A 22,088-nucleotide genomic window follows, 5' to 3' on the forward strand; every position below is an offset into this window, starting at 1 on the left:
GTAGCCCAGGAGGGGTGAAATTCATCATTAATTTGTTGTGTTTTGATGCTGCTTATTGTCCATTTTAACTATTAAAAATTTGCAAAATTTACTTTAGTTTGTGTGCTTTTGCAATCACGATCCATTGCTTAAAAGACAAGCTATCTTGCAAAAAACAATATGAAACCTTGATTTTAATTTTGGATCAACCCACTTGATAGTGAATCTCTGTTGCTTCATTGCCCTTATGGTTTTTTCACAATTCTAGCCACATAATGGTGAACCAACTCTTGCACTCATTGTACAAAGTGCTTCTTCAAGTCTTCTTTATGAACAATTTCAAATTTGGGCATACACCATTTAGTCATGCCTAGGGCTTCATTGTACTTGCAAAAAAAAAGAACCCTCACAAAAGGAACTCTTCCTGATAGTTGCTACAGGGAGATGTGACCTTGTTTGGGAAGGCCTACTAAGAAGCTTGGTCCCCAAAACAGATCCTTCTTTCAATTTGCAATTACACATAAGCCTTATTCCCTCTTGACTATGAGAATCCTCCTTTTTCTCAAAACTATCCCTCTAGAATTTGGACAAATGTTCTAGGGCTTCAAAGACACGTTTTTCTTCCCTCAAACAGTCTTTTAGATGCCCAAACAAACTGTCCTAACTTGGACCTCATCCACTAGCAACAAAATCAACTTGAAAACACCATGCTACATACCTTTCAATACTTTTCTAGGTTTGTGCATCTATTGTAGGTTCTTGGCTTGGTTAGGGATTTTATCGGTCTACTTAAACCCTATCTTCCTTTTCCCAAAAACCCTCCTCAAGTTGCATTCCTCCTCTTCCTACAAGACCTTATCATGCCCTGGCTTCTACAGATGCTTTTAGCCCACTATAAGGCCTTTCTTTCCTCTTCAAGTATGAAGTTCAACGCTAGACCCTCCCTCCAAAAATCACAGAGAGTGTGGTATGATTTTAGAGAAATATGCCTCCCAAAAATTCACACAAATTTACCCACAACTTCATTTAAATACTTAGCCTACTCCTTTATTTGAATCTGCCCAAGCAATCACAAAAAAAATCATCAAACAAGGTCTTCCTTTCTTATTTTCTAGGATTCAAATGTTTGTGGCATAATTAAGAGATGTCTTCCTTATGTTTCGTTGCTCTTTGAATGGATAAGATCATAGCCTTTTTTAGCATCCCATCTAATCCTGCAAGTTCACCCTATGCATAGACTACATCTCGACTTCTTTTTACATCTTCTCGAGAATTAATTCGCTTTTGGAGAAAGCTTGGATCTTTAAACCTTGCATTAAAAGACCTTTAGATCTTATATTAACTCATATCATTGAATAGGTGTAGTATAGATAAGGTGTAGTGTCTTGCCATAGGCTCGGATATAAGTCACTGCTTTTGGATTGAATCAAATAATTGCTCCAGAAATTTGTATCTTCATCATATCTTGGAGGAGGTGTTACAAATCAATGGTGTAACTCGTACTACTATCAACTTATCCCCTCTTTGAATCATAAAACAACTTCATAGCTTGTATGACTTCATATTGTTGTCATTTTTTCAAATATATAATTGTCTAAGAGGATATGGCTTTATGTCATATATCAGAGTCTTAACTCAGATGAACGGTAACTTGGATCATATAGTCATGCCTTCTTGTCATTACGAAAGATGTATTTCGCCTTGCAGTCGACAACTTGGATCATAGAACTTTGTATTTAGACTGTAGAGCCTCACATGATTGTATTTTCATATATTGTAGCATGACTTTAGTGACATCCCATACCTTACATATCTTCTCACTGTCCTTCACGCTTCAGGATTTTGATCTTTCTCAGAATTCTTGTATCACGAAAATTCTGATCTTGTAATCCTCCTTCAAATTCAACCTTTCTTCATCCTTCTTGATGGTAGAAGAACAAAAATTTTGATCTTCAAGAATACACTTAAACAAAACTGCCTTATCATAGTATTTGGTGAAGGAGATTGTTGTAGAGGTATCAACTATGCCAATAATGGTGATATTCAAGATTCCTACTTTTACCGGCCTTAACTCTAATACCATGTTGGAAAATCAAGGTATTTATAGATTTATGTTGATTCTCCTTACTTAATAATTAGTTGTGATATTTGTTGCCATTTTATTATTTTGTTTTTACTTCTTCATCAAGCAATTATAAAAAAAATTAAGATCACAAAACACAAAGAACACAAGATATAGTCTCCATGCCAGGTCAAAACTCTGCAACTGGGGAAAACCCGAACAATCCACTTCTTATAGAATCATATGAAAAATAGATATCCAACCTAAGACTAAATACTCCCTTAAAAGTTCCACGTCAGCCATCCTCTCAAGTCAAAGTAAAATATGGTCAACTTCCTTGAATCTATTTTCTCAAGATATATTCAACCTTCCTCAAACTTCACTTTAGCTACAAGAGTCTCAATATTGTTACCAACTTCAAGTCAACTCAGATTTTTGCCTTTAACGAAACTACAAGATGCTTCAGATTTCCTCGGCCCTGTCAAAGGATTACAGGAAACTCGCACCTGTGAAACATAAAGTACAAAACTTTGGTCTTCCTCATATTTTTGTTTTTTTCTTGTTCTTGAAAACTTGACTTGTCTTACTTTTTATCTGCTACATAGATCAAACTATTTCAATATTATTTTCTTCTCCTTAAAAGAGCTCGAGTAGGTGTCTATTAATAGTTGATCATGAGGTGTTAATTACCCACACACGATGACTTGACTAAGAGAGGGACGACTTGAACCTTTTGACTAGCTATAATTGACCCAAAAAAAAAATCCATATTTTCAAATCTCAAATGCCATGACTCAAATATATATTAATTTGAATTCTTTTGACTTCAAAAGAATGAAGAACATGCTTGATAAAATAATAAAAATAAATTTATTAATTAATATCTCTCATTATGAAGACTGACACTAGTTACATTCTCTAACATTAGCCTGCAAAAAAATTATGTAAGTTGGAGTAGGAGCTTCCCAACAAGTTATAGCTTTCAAAATAGCAGAGAGGTTGGAACCTCCAAAAGTTGATGTAATAGAGGAAGTATGAGTTTGATTTTCCATCACAACAACAAATTCGTGGTTTTCTCCCTTTATGGGTTTCCATTTATATATGGTGTCCACATGTGATTTCTTTTATTTGTTGATTTTTATGTTGTGATTTACATGTTAAATATTGGTTATAAGTTAAATTTTTTGTTCATATGATGCTCTTCTTATTAGTTAATAAGTTCAGATAAATATTTGAAGGAAAAGTAAACATAAATTTTATGTCCATGAATGTACTAAATTGATTCACCCCCACTCTCATTTTAGTAAAGTTTCCTACAACCTTCAAGGTGTTTATTGTTGACCCTCAGCATTGTGGATTCCAACAATCCAAATAAACACGTCATGTATTTCCTACTATCATTATCAAAACATCACATAGATAATATTTCAACAACAAACTAATGGAAATTCTTGCAAAACCCTAATAATCCATGAAATGAATAAAGGATGAGGAAACCAAAACTTGAACCAATTCCCTTCTTCCAAATTTCCTAAAAGATATTCAATGAAGTACTTGGGAGATAAATTCTTATCTTCCACCTAGGCCTTTTAACAATGAGAATGGATCTCTTTTTATGGATTTCCCTTCCAACTAATTTGCATCAAAATATTATTAATAAAGATCGAGAATATCATTATCCACCTTTTCCTCCATTAATTTAAGATGATTCAACCCTTCATAAAATATTATTAGAAGGGTTTTGAATGAGGTATCAAGTCCACTTGCATTCTTCAAAAGAAAAAATAAATAAATTAGAGAATGCATTTATTATTCATTTGAAGGTTTGACCATGTCAACAATGCTACATGACATCTCCTCATGCAAGGATATCTTCAAATATGTAGCAAAAGCCTCAAACTATGTGCCCTTGACCCTAAAGGCCTCAAAATGAAACTCTCCTCCAAATATCTTAAACAAATCTTGAACAATGCCTCCATCAAGCCAAGATCACCCCTTTACACCTCTATTCTTACCAAGGATGATGAGTATAATGATGCTTATGAAAGATAGAATAATGTATGATAGCTTCTAGGTGTCTCCTCACAACTTATAACTATCACTTAGGCTCCCACTGATTTGCACTATGTCAGCAACAAAAATGTGCAATGAAAATTTGAAATAAATTGTGCATTTTCCATGGATAACACTAACTCCATGTAGGGGTTGCACTCTCTTGCAAGGTGCAAGAGAAACTTGCAAGGTGAATCAAAGTCATTGTTGTTCATGATGGAATGGGTCAAAAACTTCACATGCTACAAAGCGTCTTCAATCCCATTATGTTCCAAAAAAATTGGGAATGATTATCTAACTAATCATTCTCATGAGTTTTTATAGATAAGGCATGAGTCCAAAATGCCAAATAGAGCATAACATAAAAGAAATCTACTACTTACAAACATTGAGATTATTCTTCCTACCCCACTCTATAATAGGAAGATGTAATGATAAGTGAAACCAAACAACCAATGCAATTGTCACATCTTCCCTTGTGTGTGGTACTAAACCAAAATAATGTTACATCAAATATCTAACAAAATAATCTTGAGCATTGGTCACTTTGCAACAGAAATGTAGGGAACTCCTAATATAATATAAAATGGAGATCACACTAACATTAATGTGCAATGCTACATGAATGATTTATCCAATGTTTGAAATAAGAATGAGACAACCCATTTTCATCCTAATATCTTACAAAAGTTTCATGGAAATTCTAATCTAAATCCCAATCGTAACGACACAAACTTACACAAAATTATAAAAATTATTTACTTCAAAAATATAAAAATACATACATACATATATATATAACAAATGGCATATAAAATTTAAAATACATATGAAAACATTTCATATATTCACATCCACCAATACTAACTAACGTCCAAAAATAAAAATAAAAATAAAAAACATATATTATAATATATGTATAATTTAAAGAACAATGTAATTTTGACAGTAAAACATAAATAAATGATTTCCAGCATTAGACAATAATGTCCCTCATCTAAATCACATAATCCATAATCATAATCATAATCATAATCATGTGCATAAACAGAAAATCATATCATAATGTATTTGTATTGGGAAAAAGACATTCTACCCTTCTAATTTACTCATTTACGCATCCCAAAACAGAGTACTCATTGCGATCAATTCTTTGTTCCAAATTCAAAAAATAAATTACATCTGACTGACACCAGTGGAAAACCAGACTTCCCACACAGACAGATATCAATTCTTTGTTCCAATTTCAAACAAGAAATCACGTCTGACACCAGTGGAAAACCAGACTTCTCCAAACAAAAAACCGCTTCCATTCCATTGAACAAAAATGGAACAACACCTTGTTACAGTTGAAGAACAAAGAAACAAAAAGGGTTAAGCAAAACGCCTTCCTCTATCGTTAGTTTACGGAAATCTGAATTGTTTTGAACTCCATGGCAGGCGGAATCCTGGGCACAGTAACAGTCAAAACCCCATCCACACACGATGCAGAAATGCCCTCGACATTGGCATCCCCAGGCAGCGTGAATTTCCTGGCAAACTTAGGGCTTCTCTTTCTTTCCACTCGCAGATATTTACAGCCCTCCTCATCCTCGACCGCGTCGCGCTTCCACTTGACTCCCTGGCATTCTATCACCAGCAACGTCTCCTCTTCCACATACACCTTCAAAAAAATAAACCCTCCCTGTCACTAAAATGAAACCCTAATCAAGAAACCCACCCTGCTCACTGGATTTAATTTTCGCCATTTACCTGAATGTCGGACTTGGTAAGGCCCGGAACGTCAGCGTAGAACACATAATCCTTGGGCTTTTCTTCGATGTCCACCGCTACGCCCTTGTTCTCCTCATGGTGATGGCCATCTAACCGCCTGCATTGACTTTTGAGCATCTGCATCTTGTCATATAACAGAGGGCTCATCTCCAGCTTTTCCGGGAAGTGCAGACCACGATCCATGTGACTCTTCTCCATTGACTTTTGACTTTTGAGCATCTGCAGCTTGAGCATCTACATATCTAGCTTTTCCGGGAAGTGCAGACCACGATCCATGTAACTCTTCTCCAGCTTTTCTAGAGCACGATCCAGGTAACTCTTCTCCACGTCTTCTAGAGCACGATCCATGTAACTCTTCTGCAGCTTTTCTATAGCACGATCCATGTAACTCTTCTCCATCTTTTCCGGGAAGTGCAGACCACGATCCATGTAACTCTTCTCCAGCTTTTCCAGAGCACGATCCAGGTAACTCTTTATCGCTCAAATCTCAATCTGAATTACCAAATTCCATAGAAAATACGTTACACTCAACTAATTTCCCAAAAAAAAACGCCATAAAATTATTCAAACCCTCCTTAAAAGATTCTGCAGACGAAAAATTGCCATAAAGTTATTCAAACCCCCCCTAGCTGCCATTAAAAGACTCTACAGAAGCTTAAACCCTGCAACCAAAAATGTTAAACCCTACTAACCAAAAAGGCAAAACCGTGTATATTAGATTTACCTTCTGAAAAGAATAAAATGGATAACAGTGTATGTTAGACTTACCCTCTGAAAAGAAATAAAATGGATTACAGGCAGTCACAGTGGATGGGTGAGATTCTTTGCAAATCGATTCCAAACACCAAAATTCTAGAAGCCGGACATCGATCAAGCAAATTCAATTGACAGTTCTGATCCCATCCCTCGTGATATATAGGCACATAGAAACTTCGAGAGGAAAAATTGGAAGAGAGTGGAACGTTCTCGAGCTTTACAATTGGGACGTTTAACTTTTAAGCCATCAATTGAGTTTTGGTTCACCAAAATGTTAAAATTTTAAAAAGTTTTATTATTAAGTTTTTCGGCAATTATAATTTTAAGAAAAGTAATTTAAAAATAAAGTTTGTTAAAAATAATTTATGCTTTACATGGCGCTGAACAAAATCCAATTTACAATACAAACATTTAACTTTTAAGCCATCAATTTAGTTTTGATTCATCAAAATGTTAAAATTTTAAAAAGCAAAGTTTTATTATTAAGTTTTTAAGCAAATATAATTTTAAGAAAAATGATTTAAAAATAGAGTCTGGTAAAATTAATTTAAATGTGTACAATTGTCTTAAAACTGTTTAGTTTGACTAAAAAAAATTTAAAGATAAAAATTAAAGATAAAAGTTTTAGTAAAAATTATTTAAATTGTATAGTTGTCTTAAAAGTGTTTTTGTTTGACTAAGAACTTGTTTCTTTAAATGTAATGGCCCAAGACCCACAGGGAAAAAACTGGACAAGCACCTACAGCTGGAATAGTTCAATTTAGTTTTGGTTTACCAAATTGTTAAAATTTTAAAAAGGAAAGCTTTATTATTAAGTTTTTCCGCAAGTATAATTTTAAGAAAAATAATTTAAAAATAAAGTTTGGTAAAAATAATCTAAATGTGTATAGTTGTCTTAAAAATGCTTTGTTTGACAATTAACAAAGAAATTTTAAGAAAAAATAAAGTTTGGTAAAAATAATTTAAATTTGTATAGTTGTCTTAAAACTGTTTTTGTTTGACTAAGAATTGGGTTTCTTTAAACGTAATGGCTCAAGACCTAGAGACATCTAGCAGGAGTGAAAGTTTGCCCCTTACGAACAACTAGTTGGTTATTCTAGGTGGTGTGATTTTCCTTGAATAACAGTGATGAATCGACCTAGAGACTTCGAGTAGGAGTGAAAGTTTGCCCCTTACGAACAACTAGTTGGTTATTCTAGGTGGTGTGGTTTTTCTTGAATAACAGTGATGATTCAACAACTAGTGATGAGTGTCCTCACAACTAGTTTCACAACTGACAAATAAATTATAATAGATTATAGATTTTCTCACCATTTATAAAAAACTTAAATTTGCATAGTGTTTAATTAATCTATTATAAGAAAATAATTTCAAATTGATCAAAACACATTGTGGTAAACTTAAATTTGTAGTGTTTAATTAATCTACTCTAAAAAAATAATTTCAAATTGACCAAAATACTTGGATGCAGCGATATAACAAATGGTTTAGTAAATAGGGTACTTGCTTGGGGTATAAAAGTATAGGAAGAGGCTTTAGGGTCAGTTGGAGAACACACTAGAGTGATGAGTCGTTCAATTTTCTAGAGTGAGGTTTGCTAAGAGAAATCGAATCAATGATCAACAGCTAATGGCAGTGAGTACATAACAGAGAGGCAGAGTTGGTACTAGTGAGACAACGCAGATCCTGGAGAGGTTGATGCAGACGCAGTTGGGTGTTATGCAGAGGTAGCTACGAGCTGCACAGAGCCAGGAGAGGCCAGTGTGTGTGACTCAAAGGGTCTAATGGCTGACGTAGAAGCTTCAAAAGGTCAGAGAGGTTAGTAGAGATGACACAGGGCCAAAAGGTAGCGTTGGGAGGATTTCGTGGGACAGACTGGGAGCTGGTGAGCTGGGTAGGGTGATGCAGTCCCTATCAGAGTGATGCAGAGCAGTGGAAGATGCAATTGTTGTTGTACGATTGTTCATCTGGTGATTAATCAACCGAAATATCTATCTCCAAGGAGAGGTACTACTGCTAAGGGAATTGTATGTTGGTTGAGCCATTTCTGGCACCTTAGTTGTATTATGAAAGCTGTATAATAATAAAACCCTCTGAATAGCTGCACTGACTTTTCCACATTGGGTTTTTCTGGGGACATTGGTCCAAAAGTAACGGTGTCACTTGTGTGCTTGTTTTCTTTTAGTTGATGATCTGTAGATGTTAACACTGTACTTGTGTTTATTTTCAGTGTTTACATGGTAAATAACTTGTTAAGTAATTAAACACGTAGGAAGCAATAAACCAGATAGTACATGAAGAATTTCTAACGGGTTAAACTTAGAAATTCCAACAAGGTATCAGAGTGTGGTTGCAGATCATAAGAAAATTGTAGGCATTAACCAAGCAGAGCATTTGCAACAGATTCAGTGGTCCCCAGTGACAGAGCTGATCCTTGCAGAAGGCGACAGAGAAAGGAGTGGTGCAGAGGCACTATGTCATTGTTCTAGGCCAGAGAAAGGCAACGCAGAGGCTAAGGGAGGCAGAATCAATCTCACGCAGAGCCTAGGAGGGTTAACGCAGTTGGCTAGGGGAGTTGATTTGATGGTGTCAAGATTGCGCAGAGTCAAGTGGATTAATCCTTCACTTATTAGGGCATAGGAGGCTGTGTGTAATTTGTGGAGCGAAGCTAATGCGGTACTATGGTCAGAACAATACCTAAAAGGGCAAGACCAAGGAGGAGGGAGTTGCTGCTGAGACGGTTTTCTAGTGTAGGAATCCAGATCAATGTTATAGTTACACAAATGATCGGAGTGGGGAAACTTGACGTTGGCAAAAGGATTTCCAGGAGGGAAATCGGGACTTAGAGGGAGTCCAAAGGAGAAATTCTAGATGAGAAGTAAAGAGACTCAGGAGGAGTCAAACTGAGAACTTCCAAACAGGAAGAAGAGAGACTCGACAAGAGTCGAACAGAGGACTTCCAGGAGGGAAGTAGAAACACTTGGAAGAGTTGAAAGGAGAGCAGTGAAATGGCCATGAATTAGATGAGAGATCAGGACACACTAGACATAGAGTCCAACTTTGTAGTCTAGAAGGCTAGGATTTGTCCGTTTTAGAAAAAACATCGCATCAAAGGTTTCGCCTTGAGAACGATGGCTATCCCGATCGACCTAGTAGTGAATGGTATGTATGATGAGACAATGGCTAAGACAAAGTGAATCATCCTTGATGGGGTCAAGGATCATGTGGTACCACATTTTTGCTTAGAAGGAAATGACAAAGGAGATGTGGGACACTTTGAAGACATTGTACCAGCATACTTCTGTGTAGAGGAATATTCCCTTGGAGAATCACCCAAGGGCATACCAGATGCAGAAGTGAGAGAAGATAGATGTCTTCCTCGATCGGTTGAAGGAGATCCATGACTAGCTAACATCCATAGGTGGCTATGTGTCTCAAAAAAGCTTTCCCTTTACTAAAAATAACATCATAGTCTCTATCCTCCAAATTGCAACAAATACCAAATTATGCTTGAGACTTGGAGGTGTACATAGAGCAGCCCGAAGGTTTCGAGATCTTCAACAGCGAGTCGCAGGTGTGTAGGCTCAAGAGAGTGTTGTATGGGTTGAAAAAAGCACCATGTGCTTGGTACACACGGATAGACAGTTATTTCACCGGACTTGGATTCTCCAAGAGTGAGGCGGATCCTAACCTACACCAGATTATGGTGGAGGGTAAGTTGCTTATCATTGTACTTTATGTAGATGATTTGATTCTAACAGGTGATGAGTTGTTGATACTTTTATGCAAGGATGATCTTGCTAAGGAGTTTGAGATGAAGTACTTGTGCCTCCTTCATTATTTCCTGGGATTGGAAATTTGGCAGTGCAGTGATGGACTATTTATTTCTCAGGGTAAGTATGCTTGGGAGTTACTGGAGAAGTTCAACATGCATGTCTGCAAGCCTATTGATACTCCTCTTCCTGGAGGTTGGAGGAATGAGGATGCTACTTCAGCAGAGGTAGTGGATGCCACTGTTTATCGACAGTTGGTGGGGTCGCTTATGTATCTGGTCAATACATGACCTGATATATGTTATGCTGTTAACCAGCTTTCACAAGCTATGGTTAAGCCAACCAAGCTCTTCTGGAAGACAGGCAAGCATGTATTGCATTATCTCAGAGGCACATCGGGATATGGATTGTGGTACAGACAGGAGGAAGAGGTGAAGCTATGTGGCTTCACGGATGCAGATTGGGCAGGGAGCCCAACGGACAAAAAGAGCACATCTGGAGGGATTTTCAGTATCGGGTCGACAACAATTTCTTGGTATAGCAGGAAGGAGAGATCTGTGGCACGAGTATATGGCAGCGAGTTGGCTGCATGCGAGGCCATATGGATGAGGAAGATCCTGGTCGGGTTGTTCGGTTCATACTTGAAGCCTTCTGTGATTTATTGTGATAACCAGAGTTGCATTAAACTCTCAGCTAATCCAGTATTTCATGATAGATCTAAGCACATTGACATCAGGTACCATCATATCAGAGATTGTGTGCAGCGGAGAATCATGTTACTTTCATACATTCCAACGGAGGATCAAGATGCTGATATCTTGACGAAGGCACTGACCATGAGAAAATTCGAATACCACCGAGGCAGGACAGGGGTTGCTGATAATCCATATTTTGTTGAGAGGGAGTGTTGAGAATGAAACAAGATGATGGAGCTTAGTGGAAAGAAGTCGCCTTCACTAAGTGGGCCCGCAGGCTATTTTTGGCACAAAGTCTATTTTTAGACTATGTCTATTTTTAGACATATGGATCATGGTCTATGAGTTGCAGGATGCTATTTTTGGATGATTGGCCATGTTGGTAAAAATAGATGGACCTCTATTTTTAGACATATGGGAGGAGTCTATTTTTAGACTGTAAGGCTAAAAGTAGAACAGTCGAATATTATTAGCTCATAATAATATTTGAACTATAAACATTATCTTATCCTCTTAGAGCACTTCAGTTTGAGCTACAGATGTGGCACATGCAGCTGTCAGAAGGAGATACGCTTTTCTTATGGGTCAGTTGAGCTATTGCATGATGGACTTCAGTTAAAACTCATGTGGTTGAGTTTGGTGCAGTTGTTGGAGTTGTGTTCAGTTTGACTTGGTGTATTTAGTCTAACTGTAGAATACACTAGTGATCAGTGATGTGAATTAATTTTTAATTAATTCACTAATTATTAACTCATAAAGCAACTAAAGAATACATCAGTTAACTCAGTGCATGGACAGTTCAATGGAGACAGGTGTTAGAGGTTGAGATTGCTATCAGTTGTGACTATAGTTGTGCATGAGATTTGCACAATCAATGGATCGAGTATTAACAATGAGGATTGTGTGGTTCAACCAGGGAAATACGAGTTTGGATCAGTCATTCTCATATATTCTCATGCAGGATTGCACAATGGAGGCAGGCAAGCAGTGGAGGAGATTTGAACTTGTGATTGATTCAGATCTAAGCTAGTTTGTGTGTAACAGGTGGAGATAGTACTGAGTACTTGTGAGGAGTATTGTACTATGTATTGTTACATGTTCTCAATCATTATAATATACAGATAGTGTGGGGTTTTCAGTTGTATGCTTTCCCTGGGTTACATATTATGTTAATGTGCGCATGCGATTGATGTTTCATTGTTTTAAATTCTGCAAAATTGATGATCAACGTAGAGAAGGTTATGTATTATGCATGCATTCCGCAATAGTGTATAATCGAGATAATCTCTGTGAATAAGTGTCATATTATTCAAAATTTCTACAGAAATCACTATGTAATTTTGGTTTTTCTTGTTTCATGTCTATGCGTGTTGTTCTAAACTGTGATTTCCATTTCGTAGATTGTTAGATTAGAATTGTGTCTCTTGATTTCAGTTTGATTTATTGAACAATTGCAATTTATATCAACATTTATACATGGCATTGGAGCCCTGAAACCACATTAGAACCAATATTTTGAATTCTTCCCTCAAGAATTTTGAATTGTAGCTTCATTGTTGAAGTTTTCCTTCAGATTTTGGACAATGTCTTTCAACATACTAATATTGGAGTATGCCCTAGAGAGTAACTCAAATTTCATTGCCTGGAAGGATTGGATGGAAGAAGTGCTTGATAATAATTGTGTTAGAATATATCAATACTGATATTGCAAAACCCCAACAGTCTGATGCAAATCAATTATCCCAATGGAAGAAGGATGGTGCGAAGACCAGGAGAATTATTCTGGAAAGGTGTGAGAAACCATGTGATCTCAAATCTCCATGGAAAAGCTACACCATTTTCTGTGTGGGAGACACTAACTAAGCTATTTGAAAATAACAGTGACCATAGAAAATTGGCCCTAAAAGACAAACTTCAAAACATAAGGATTCAGAAGAATGAATATGTTGTCCAGTACCTGACTAGATTTACACAATTTCAAGATGAGCTTGGATGGGTTGGGGAGAATGTTGCAGAATGTGACCTAGTGCGCCTAGATCTTCTAAGCCTTCCAAAATCCTAGCATAGCTACTAGGACTCTATGAATGGAAGGAAAAAAATATCGAATTGGGAGAGGTTGTGGTCTGATTTGGTACAAGAAGAGATCAGGAGAAATACCAAAGATGGAGCATCATCCAAATGAGAGGATGAAGAAAAATTTTCCTTGGTTAGGAAGGGGATTAAGGGAAAAGGAAAGAAGACCTATAACAAACCTAAATCCAACAAAAAATATGGCAAGAAGAAATACTTGAGCAAGATAAAATACTTCCACTGCCACAAATATAGTCACTATGCTACAAAGTTTCCACGCAAAGATTCTAACAAGAAACCCTCAGGAGGAGTAGGAGGTGAAGCACTAGCCTCATAATTTGAATTAGACTTCACCCTAATAGCGTGCATATCCAACACTATATGGGGTGTGTGTGGTACTTAGATTTCAGTGTCTCGTTCCATATGACAAGGTGTACAGAATTTTTTAGCAACTTGGAGCATAAGGATCTCCAAATGCACATCAAATTGGGTAATGATGGGAGGTACAACACCAAAGGAATTGGGATTGCATGCTTTAAGAGGGAGTTGGGCTCCCATTTCCACTTGAAAGATGTCATGTATGTACCAAGTCTCAAGCATAATTTGGTATTTGTTGCAATTTGGAGGATAGAGACTATGATGTTATTTTTAGTAAAGGGAAAGCTTTTTTGAGACACATAGCCACCTATGGATGTTAGTTGGTCATGGATCTCCTTCAACCGATCGAGGAAGACATCTATCTTCTCTCACTTCTGCATCTGGTATGCCCTTGGGTGATTCTCCAAGGGCATATTCCTCTACACAGAAGTATGTTGGTACAATGTCTTCAAAGTGTCCCACATCTCCTTTGTCATTTCCTTCTAAGCAAAAATGCGGTACCACATGATCCTTGACCCCATCAAGGATGATTCACTTTGTCTTAGCCATTGTCTCATCATACATACCATTCACTACTAGGTCGACCAGGATAGCCATCGTTCTCAAGGCGAAGCCTTTGATGCGATGTTTTTTCTAGAACGGACAAGATCCTGACCTTCTAGACTACAAAGTTGGACTCTATGTCTAGCGTGTCCTGATCTCTCATCTAATTCATGGCCATTTCACTGCTCTCCTTTCAACTCTTCCAAGTGTTTCTACTTCCCTCCTGGAAGTCCTCTGTTCGACTCTTGTCGAGTCTCTCTTCTTCCTGTTTGGAAGTTCTCAGTTTGACTCCTCCTGAGTCTCTTTACTTCTCTTCTAGAATTTGTCCTTTGGACTCCCTCTAAGTCCCGATTTCCCTCCTGGAAATCCTTCTGCCAATGTCAAGTTTCCCCACTCCGATCATTTGTGTAACTATAACATTGATCTGGATTCCTACACCAGAAAACCGTCTCAGCAGCAACTCCCTCCTCCTTGGTCTTGCCCTTTTAGGTATTGTTCTGACCATAGTACCGCACTAGCTTCGCTCCACAAATTACCCACAGCCTCCTATGCCCCAATAAGTGAAGGATTAATCCACTTGACTCTGCGCAATCTCGACACCATCAAATCAACTCCCCTAGCCAACTGCGTTAACCCTCCTAGGCTCTGCGTGAGATTGATTCTGCCTCCCTTAGCCTCTGCGTTGCCTTTCTCTGGCCTAGAACAATGACAGAGTGCCTCTGCACCACTCCTTTCTCTGTCGCCTTCTGCAAGGATCAGCTCTGTCACTGGGGACCACTGAATCTGTTGCAAATGCTCTTCTTGGTTAATGCCTACAATTTTCTTATGATCTGCAACCACACTCTGATACCTTGTTGGAATTTCTAAGTTTAACCCGTTAGAAATTCTTCATGTACTATCTGGTTTATTGCTTCCTACGTGTTTAATTACTTAACAAGTTATTTACCATGTAAACACTGAAAATAAACACAAGTACAGTGTTAACATCTACAGATCATCAACTAAAAGAAAACAAGCACACAAGTGACACCGTTACTTTTGGACCAATGTCCCCAGAAAAACCCAATGTGGAAAAATCAGTGCAGCTATTCAGAGGGTTTTATTATTATACAGTTTTCATAATACAACTAAGGTGCCAGAAATGGCTCAACCAACATACAATTCCCTTAGCAGTAGTACCTCTCCTCGGAGATAGATATTTCGGTTGATTAATCACCAGATGAACAATCGTACAACAACAATTGCATCTTCCACTGCTCTGCATCACTCTGATAGGGACTGCATCACCCTACCCAGCTCACCAGCGCCCAGTCTGTCCCACGAAATCCTCCCAACGCTACCTTTTGGCCCTGTGTCATCTCTACTAACCTCTCTGACCTTTTGAAGCTTCTACGTCAGCCATTAGACCCTCTGAGTCACACACACTGGCCTCTCCTGGCTCTGTGCAGCTCGTAGCTACCTCTGCATAACACCCAACTGCGTCTGCATCAACCTCTCCAGGATCTGCGTTGTCTCACTAGTACCAACTCTGCCTCTCTGTTATGTACTCACTGCCACTAGCTGTTGATCATTGATTCGATTTCTCTTAGCAAACCTCACTCTAGAAAATTGAACGACTCATCACTCTAGTGTGTTCTCCAACTGACCCTAAAGCCTCTTCCTATACTTTTATACCCCAAGCAAGCACCCTATTTACTAAACCATTTGTTATATCGCTGCATCCAAGTATTTTGGTCAATTTGAAATTATTTTTTTAGAGTAGATTAATTAAACACTACAAATTTAAGTTTACCACAATGTGTTTTGATCAATGTGAAATTATTTTCTTATAATAGATTAATTAAACACTATGCAAATTTAAGCTTTTTATAAATGGTAAGAAAATCTATAATCTATTATAATTTATTTGTCAGTTGTGAAACTAGTTGTGAGGACACTCATCACTAGTTGTTGAATCATCACTGTTATTCAAGAAAAACCACACCACCTAGAATAACCAACTAGCTGTTTGTAAGGGGAAAACTTTCACTCCTACTCGAAGTCTCTAGGTCGATTCATCACTGTTATTCAAGGAAAATCACACCACCTAGAATAACCAACTAGTTGTTCGTAAGGGGCAAACTTTCACTCCTACTAGATGTCTCTAGGTCTTGAGCCATTACCTTTAAAGAAACCCAATTCTTAGTCAAACAAAAACAGTTTTAAGACAACTATACAAATTTAAATTATTTTTACCAAACTTTATTTTTTCTTAAAATTTCTTTGTTAATTGTCAAACAAAACATTTTTAAGACAACTATACACATTTAGATTATTTTTACCAAACTTTATTTTTAAATTATTTTTCTTAAAATTATACTTGCGGAAAAACTTAATAATAAAGCTTTCCTTTTTAAAATTTTAACAATTTGGTAAACCAAAACTAAATTGAACTATTCCAGCTGTAGGTGCTTGTCCAGTTTTTTCCCTGTGGGTCTTGGGCCATTACATTTAAAAAAACAAGTTCTTAGTCAAACAAAAACACTTTTAAGACAACTATACAATTTAAATAATTTTTACTAAAACTTTTATCTTTAATTTTTTTCTTTAAATTTTTTTAGTCAAACTAAACAGTTTTAAGACAATTGTACACATTTAAATTAATTTTACTAGACTCTATTTTTAAATCATTTTTTTTAAGTTATAATTGCCTAAAAACTTAATAATAAAACTTTGCTTTTTAAAATTTTAACATTTTGATGAATCAAAACTAAATTGATGGCTTAAAAGTTAAATGTTTATATTGTAAATTGATGGCTTAAAAGTTAAATGTTTATATTGTAAATTGGATTTTGTTCAGCGCCATGTAAAGCATAAATTATTTTTACCAAACTTTATTTTTAAATTACTTTTCTTAAAATTATAATTGCCAAAAAACTTAATAATAAAACTTTTTAAAATTTTAACATTTTGGTGAACCAAAACTCAATTGATGGCTTAAAAGTTAAACGTCCCAATTGTAAAGCTCGAGAACGTTCCACTCTCTTCCAATTTTTCCTCTCGAAGTTTCTATGTGCCTATATATCACGAGGGGTGGGATCAGAACTGTCAATTGAATTTGCTTGATCGATGTCCGACTTCTAGAGTTTTGGTGTTTAGAATCGATTTGCAAAGAATCTCACCCATCCACTGTGACTGCCTGTAATCCATTTTATTTCTTTTCAGAGGGTAAGTCTAATATACACTGTTATCCATTTTATTCTTTTCAGAAGGTAAATCTAATATACACGGTTTTGCCTTTTTGGTTGGTAGGGTTTAACATTTTTGGTTGCAGGGTTTAAGCTTTTGTAGAGTCTTTTAATGGCAACTACGGGGGTTTGAATAACTTTATGGCAATTTTTCGTCTGTAGAATCTTTTAAGGAGGGTTTGAATAATTTTATGGCGTTTTTTTTTGGGGAAATTAGTTGAGTGTAACGTATTTTCTATGGAATTTGGTAATTCAGATTGAGATTTGAGCGATAAAGAGTTACCTGGATCGTGCTCTGGAAAAGCTGGAGAAGAGTTACATGGATCGTGGTCTGCACTTCCCGAAAAAGCTGGAGAAGAGTTACATGGATCGTGCTATAGAAAAGCTGCAGAAGAGTTACATGGATCGTGCTCTAGAAGACGTGAAGAGTTACCTGGATCGTGCTCTAGAAAAGCTGGAGAAGAGTTACATGGATCGTGGTCTGCACTTCCCGGAAAAGTTGGATATGCAGATGCTCAAGCTGCAGATGCTCAAAAGTCAAAAGTCAATGGAGAAGAGTCACATGGATCGTGGTCTGCACTTCCCGGAAAAGCTGGAGATGAGCCCTCTGTTATATGACAAGCTGCAGATGCTCAAAAGTCAATGCAGGCGGTTAGATGGCCATCACCATGAGGAGAACAAGGGCGTAGCGGTGGACATCGAAGAAACGCCCAAGGAGTATGTGTTCTACGCTGACGTTCCGGGCCTTACCAAGTCCGACATTCAGGTAAATGGCGAAAATTAAATCCAGTGAGCAGGGTGGGTTTCTTGATTAGGGTTTCATTTTAGTGACAGGGAGGGTTTATTTTTTTGAAGGTGTATGTGGAAGAGGAGACGTTGCTGGTGATAGAATGCCAGGGAGTCAAGCGGAAGCGCGACGCGGTCGAGGATGAGGAGGGCTGTAAATATCTGCGAGTGGAAAGAAAGAGAAGCCCTAAGTTTGCCAGGAAATTCACGCTGACTGGGGATGCCAATGTCGAGGGCATTTCTGCATCGTGTGTGGATGGGGTTTTGACTGTTACTGTGCCCAGGATTCCGCCTGCCATGGAGTTCAAAACAATTCAGATTTCCGTAAACTGGCGATAGAGGAAGGCGTTTTGCTTAACCCTTTTTGTTTCTTTGTTCTTCAACTATAACCAGGTGCTGTTCCATTTTTGTTCAATGGAATGGAAGCGGTTTTTTGTTTGGAGAAGTCTGGTTTTCCACTGGTGTCAGACGTGATTTCTTGTTTGAAATTGGAACAAAGAATTGATATTTGTCTGTGTGGGAAGTCTGGTTTTCCACTGGTGTCAGTCAGATGTAATTTATTTTTTGAATTTGGAACAAAGAATTGATCGCAATGAGTACTCTGTTTTGGGATGCGTAAATGAGTAAACTAGCAATTGTCCCAAAAGGTACAAAGAGAGGCCGATAGGATTATTAAATCGGAATTGTTGCATTTTTCTAGAAGAGATGTTGGTTCAAGACTAACGAATGAGCAATTTGAGTTGGCTAAAGGCTTTCTAATTGTTTTTTATTATGGTAAAATTATATTGATAATTCATTGGTTTTACTTTACTTTCAAAAGCTTGAAGGAATTTGAAAAGCAAGTATAGAATTGCTTTATGGGATTTGATCCCAAAATCATTGCTTTGTAAATACATACTCAATGAAATGTTAATTGGTTGAAACCCTGCAAAGAACACATTGAATGTCTTATTTCATTTTAGTGTAAGTTAATTACCCAAAATCAAAAAACCTCTATAGATGGCCAAGCATATACGAAGCTTGCTAGTGACCAAGGCAATAACCACCATGACTATCCCCTACCAATATATTTCATTCAAAACCATAATTGTATATTGCCTTTAGAAAGTCAAAACATAATATTACAAAACATATTGATATATTGCTATTAAAAAGTTGATTCCATTAGAAACCATGATATTATCGGATGCCTCGTATCCATCAAGACTGAGGCTGAATTTGTTGATCGTAAGGGCTGTATTCCACAGCCTCCAACCCACAACGTTGACAGCTGAGTCAACAGTCCCAACGAATTGGGCCAAGATTTCAATTCTGCGCAATCAGAAACCCACAACTTCTTCAAGCTGCTAAAGTGACCTAGAGAACAGGGCAACATTTCCAACAAAGCATTTCCCAAAGAAAATTCTTCCAAATTGCTTAGGTTTTCAATATCTTAACAATTCTTTTTATGTAATTCTGAATTTTCTAATTTTTTTAATATAATTATCTGATCATTAACTTGCAATTTCTAAATCTGTTCACATAATTTTCAATTACTAAAATGATTAATTTGTCAATCAAGTGAATTACAAAAATCTACTTTTTAATCTAGAAGGATTTCTTATTGATATTGAAAAGTTTTAAAACAAAACTAATGCATTGCTTATTATGCCCTTTGGTTATTAACTTATTCTTTGTAAAACCAAAATGATCATTGATAACCCTACCCCTACTAATAAAATTAAGAAGATTGGTTATGCTTTGTATGACCAAAATGATAACCCTACTAATAAATTTGAGAAGATAGGTTATGCTTTGTAAGACCAAAATGATAACTCCACTAATAAATTTGAGAAGGATGAGCAGCAGAGCATTGAAATGAGTCATCCGTAAGTTGTAACAAAAGGATTTAGGATTTCCAACCTGCCTAAAACGTTGGGAAGCCTAAACAAAGTTCAACCCAGTTAAGAGGCTGGAAGCCTAGACACATTTGTAAAAGCTACAGTCCTTAAAGGTGTCTCTGCAAGAAAGATATCATGGGATACAATTCACATTTAGGCAGGGAGAGTCAATTTGTGATTCTATTCAATTTCAACCAAATGGAAGGCAAAAGAAAACCGATCTGGAAACCAATTTATCATCCTTTTGAGAGTGAATCCCCTAATCTTGTAGTGAATCCCATCATATTACAGAATGAAATAGAAGTCTAAAGGATTTATCAGAGACATTACAAAGAACGCTATCACAGTGGAGAGCTGCTTCACAAGGCAGGACATGGATTCTGCTTATTCACCACAGAAACTCTTGTTGTTGAAGATGAGAAGCAACACAAAAGTAAGTCATTCCACAACTACTACAAACTTACAACAATATTAACATCCTGCAAATATTCTCATCTATGAGGAGCTTTGGGGGCCTATAGATTACAAGAGAATAGCAGAAATTCTTCACTAAACATGTTAGTAGCGTACTGATCATCTTGGCGGTTGGAGACAGAACTGGTGTTGAAGCTCTCTTTCCTCACAAACCCAGCAGGGGCTTTCTTGTCATAATTCTGAGTACAAAATTTGACTGTCATTTTCTACATCTTTCTATTTATATACATTGTTTGAACTCCTGTACAAAATTTCCCACAGAAGAGAAACAAAAGATATTACAATCATATTGTAAGAGAAAAAAAGATATTACAATCATATTGTAAGATAAATGATCTGGCTACTAACAAATGAAAACCAACATGAAATGATGATTCAAGCACTACAAAGCTAAATCCTAGTTTTCAAAATACATTCTGTATTAACTACATGTGGGCATCAGACTGTCCTTGTACAGTGACTTAAGCTATTTGGCTAGCAAGAAATGAAAAGAATTCAAAACAAAGATGTTATTACTAATCAAGTTTGACACAAGAATAGATATGCATATTAAGGGACACAGCCACCTTTAAAGGAAAAGAAACAAATAATACTAAGATCCCCAGATATATATATAACAATAGTGTGGAGTTATTTCAACGAGGCTTGTCAAGGTAATCCCAGCTATTGTGGATCATGAGGCATTACTTTAAGAGACAATTACGAGATCAGTTTCAAAGCAGAGCTGTAGGAGATGGATTAAACAACAGAGCAGAACTTTATGCTTTTTGGTAGATTCTGAAAATAGCAATAGAGAAAGGTTTAAATTGTCTAGCCCCAGACGTTGAAAGAACAGAAACCATTCCTTGTTCCAATAATTCTTAACAAGACCTTGAGTTCATACAATCCTCAGCCTTCAGGAGCAAGACTCTGAGGCTTGCGTGGCTTGTTCCTATCCAAATAGACTAAGCAGAAAACAATGGACTGATTGCTCTCAAGGATGGGTTTCAAATGGCACCAGAACTGAGTTATACAGATAGTTTATCTCTGTCAAATTTGATAACTTTTGGCATTTATGACAGTTCTTAGTAACTGGGAGGGCGAGATTATGGTCATATCATCCATGGGAAAACAAAGCAGTGGGGAATCTTATTTGTTAAATCACTTGTCATGGTCTCTTTTGGATGTGGCAGGTGGAAGGTGTACCGATGGAGTGTTGATGACTGTGAGAGCAGCAGAGATACCGATGGAGTGTTGATGACTGCGAGAGCAGCAGAGAAACGCATTTAACACAAGAAGAAGATATGCTACTATCTGTTCTTAATGCAGCCATAAGCAATTTAACACTCTTCAACAAGAAGGTAGGTTCTTAAGTTCTTTTGAAGTACTTTTGATAATCTTTTTTTATTACAAATGAAAGCATAGGTATAAAAGAAAAATATAATGTAATAGATTATCTCTGTTTCGTTGAGATAATTGCTGAAATAAAGTCCTAAGAAGGTATAGTTGAAATCTGTTTCCCTTTAATTAATAAATTATTTGGTCAGGTACCGTATTTGATTCGATTTTTTAAGAAGATGACACTAAGATTTCAAAGAAATTTACTGTGTACTTTTCAAGTTAAAAGAATAGTAACAATTAAAATTTAATGTTATCATTCA

General features: G+C 36.7%; 2 protein-coding genes across 13 annotated transcripts in view; one reads left to right on the forward strand and one right to left on the reverse strand.

Annotated features, from left to right (window-relative positions):
• LOC149176019 (17.4 kDa class III heat shock protein-like) overlaps window positions 1-22,088 on the reverse strand; it is a 49,325-nt gene that overhangs the window by 21,522 nt on the left and 5,715 nt on the right. For 2 of the 12 annotated variants that reach the window (XM_089419831.1, XM_089419829.1), the window contains exons 3-4: window positions 5,846-6,358; window positions 5,138-5,756 (exon numbers count right to left, since the gene is read on the reverse strand). The exons of 7 other annotated variants lie outside the window; for them this stretch is intronic. In XM_089419831.1, the coding sequence (XP_089275957.1) occupies window positions 5,493-5,756; window positions 5,846-6,100 (519 nt within the window). In that variant the 5' untranslated portion in view covers window positions 6,101-6,358 and the 3' untranslated portion in view covers window positions 5,138-5,492. Of the gene's footprint in view, window positions 1-5,137; window positions 5,757-5,845; window positions 6,359-20,390; window positions 21,689-22,088 lie in introns of those variants that run through there. 3 more of the 12 variants (XR_016258032.1, XR_016258029.1, XR_016258039.1) reach the window with 3 other exon arrangements.
• On the forward strand, window positions 17,273-18,733 carry LOC149176020 (uncharacterized). The gene is made up of 2 exons (XM_089419828.1): window positions 17,273-18,074; window positions 18,164-18,733. Exons 1-2 carry the CDS (start codon window positions 17,628-17,630, stop codon window positions 18,431-18,433), a joined length of 717 nt encoding a protein of 238 aa, XP_089275954.1. The 5' UTR covers window positions 17,273-17,627; the 3' UTR covers window positions 18,434-18,733.

The sequence above is a fragment of the Pinus tabuliformis genome, chromosome 4_1 (genome assembly GCF_031772625.1).
Source record: "Pinus tabuliformis cultivar Carrire ecotype Pingquan chromosome 4_1, CPIR1, whole genome shotgun sequence".
NCBI classification, from domain to species: Eukaryota; Viridiplantae; Streptophyta; class Pinopsida; order Pinales; family Pinaceae; genus Pinus; species Pinus tabuliformis.

Excerpts from the sequence above, each read along its gene's own strand:
- LOC149176020 (XM_089419828.1), top strand. The coding sequence starts at position 17,628 with ATGGATCGTGGTCTGCACTTCCCGAAAAAGCTGGAGAAGAGTTACATG. Across the intron at positions 18,075-18,163 it reads TTACCAAGTCCGACATTCAG|GTGTATGTGGAAGAGGAGAC; the intron begins GTAAATGGCGAA and ends ATTTTTTTGAAG.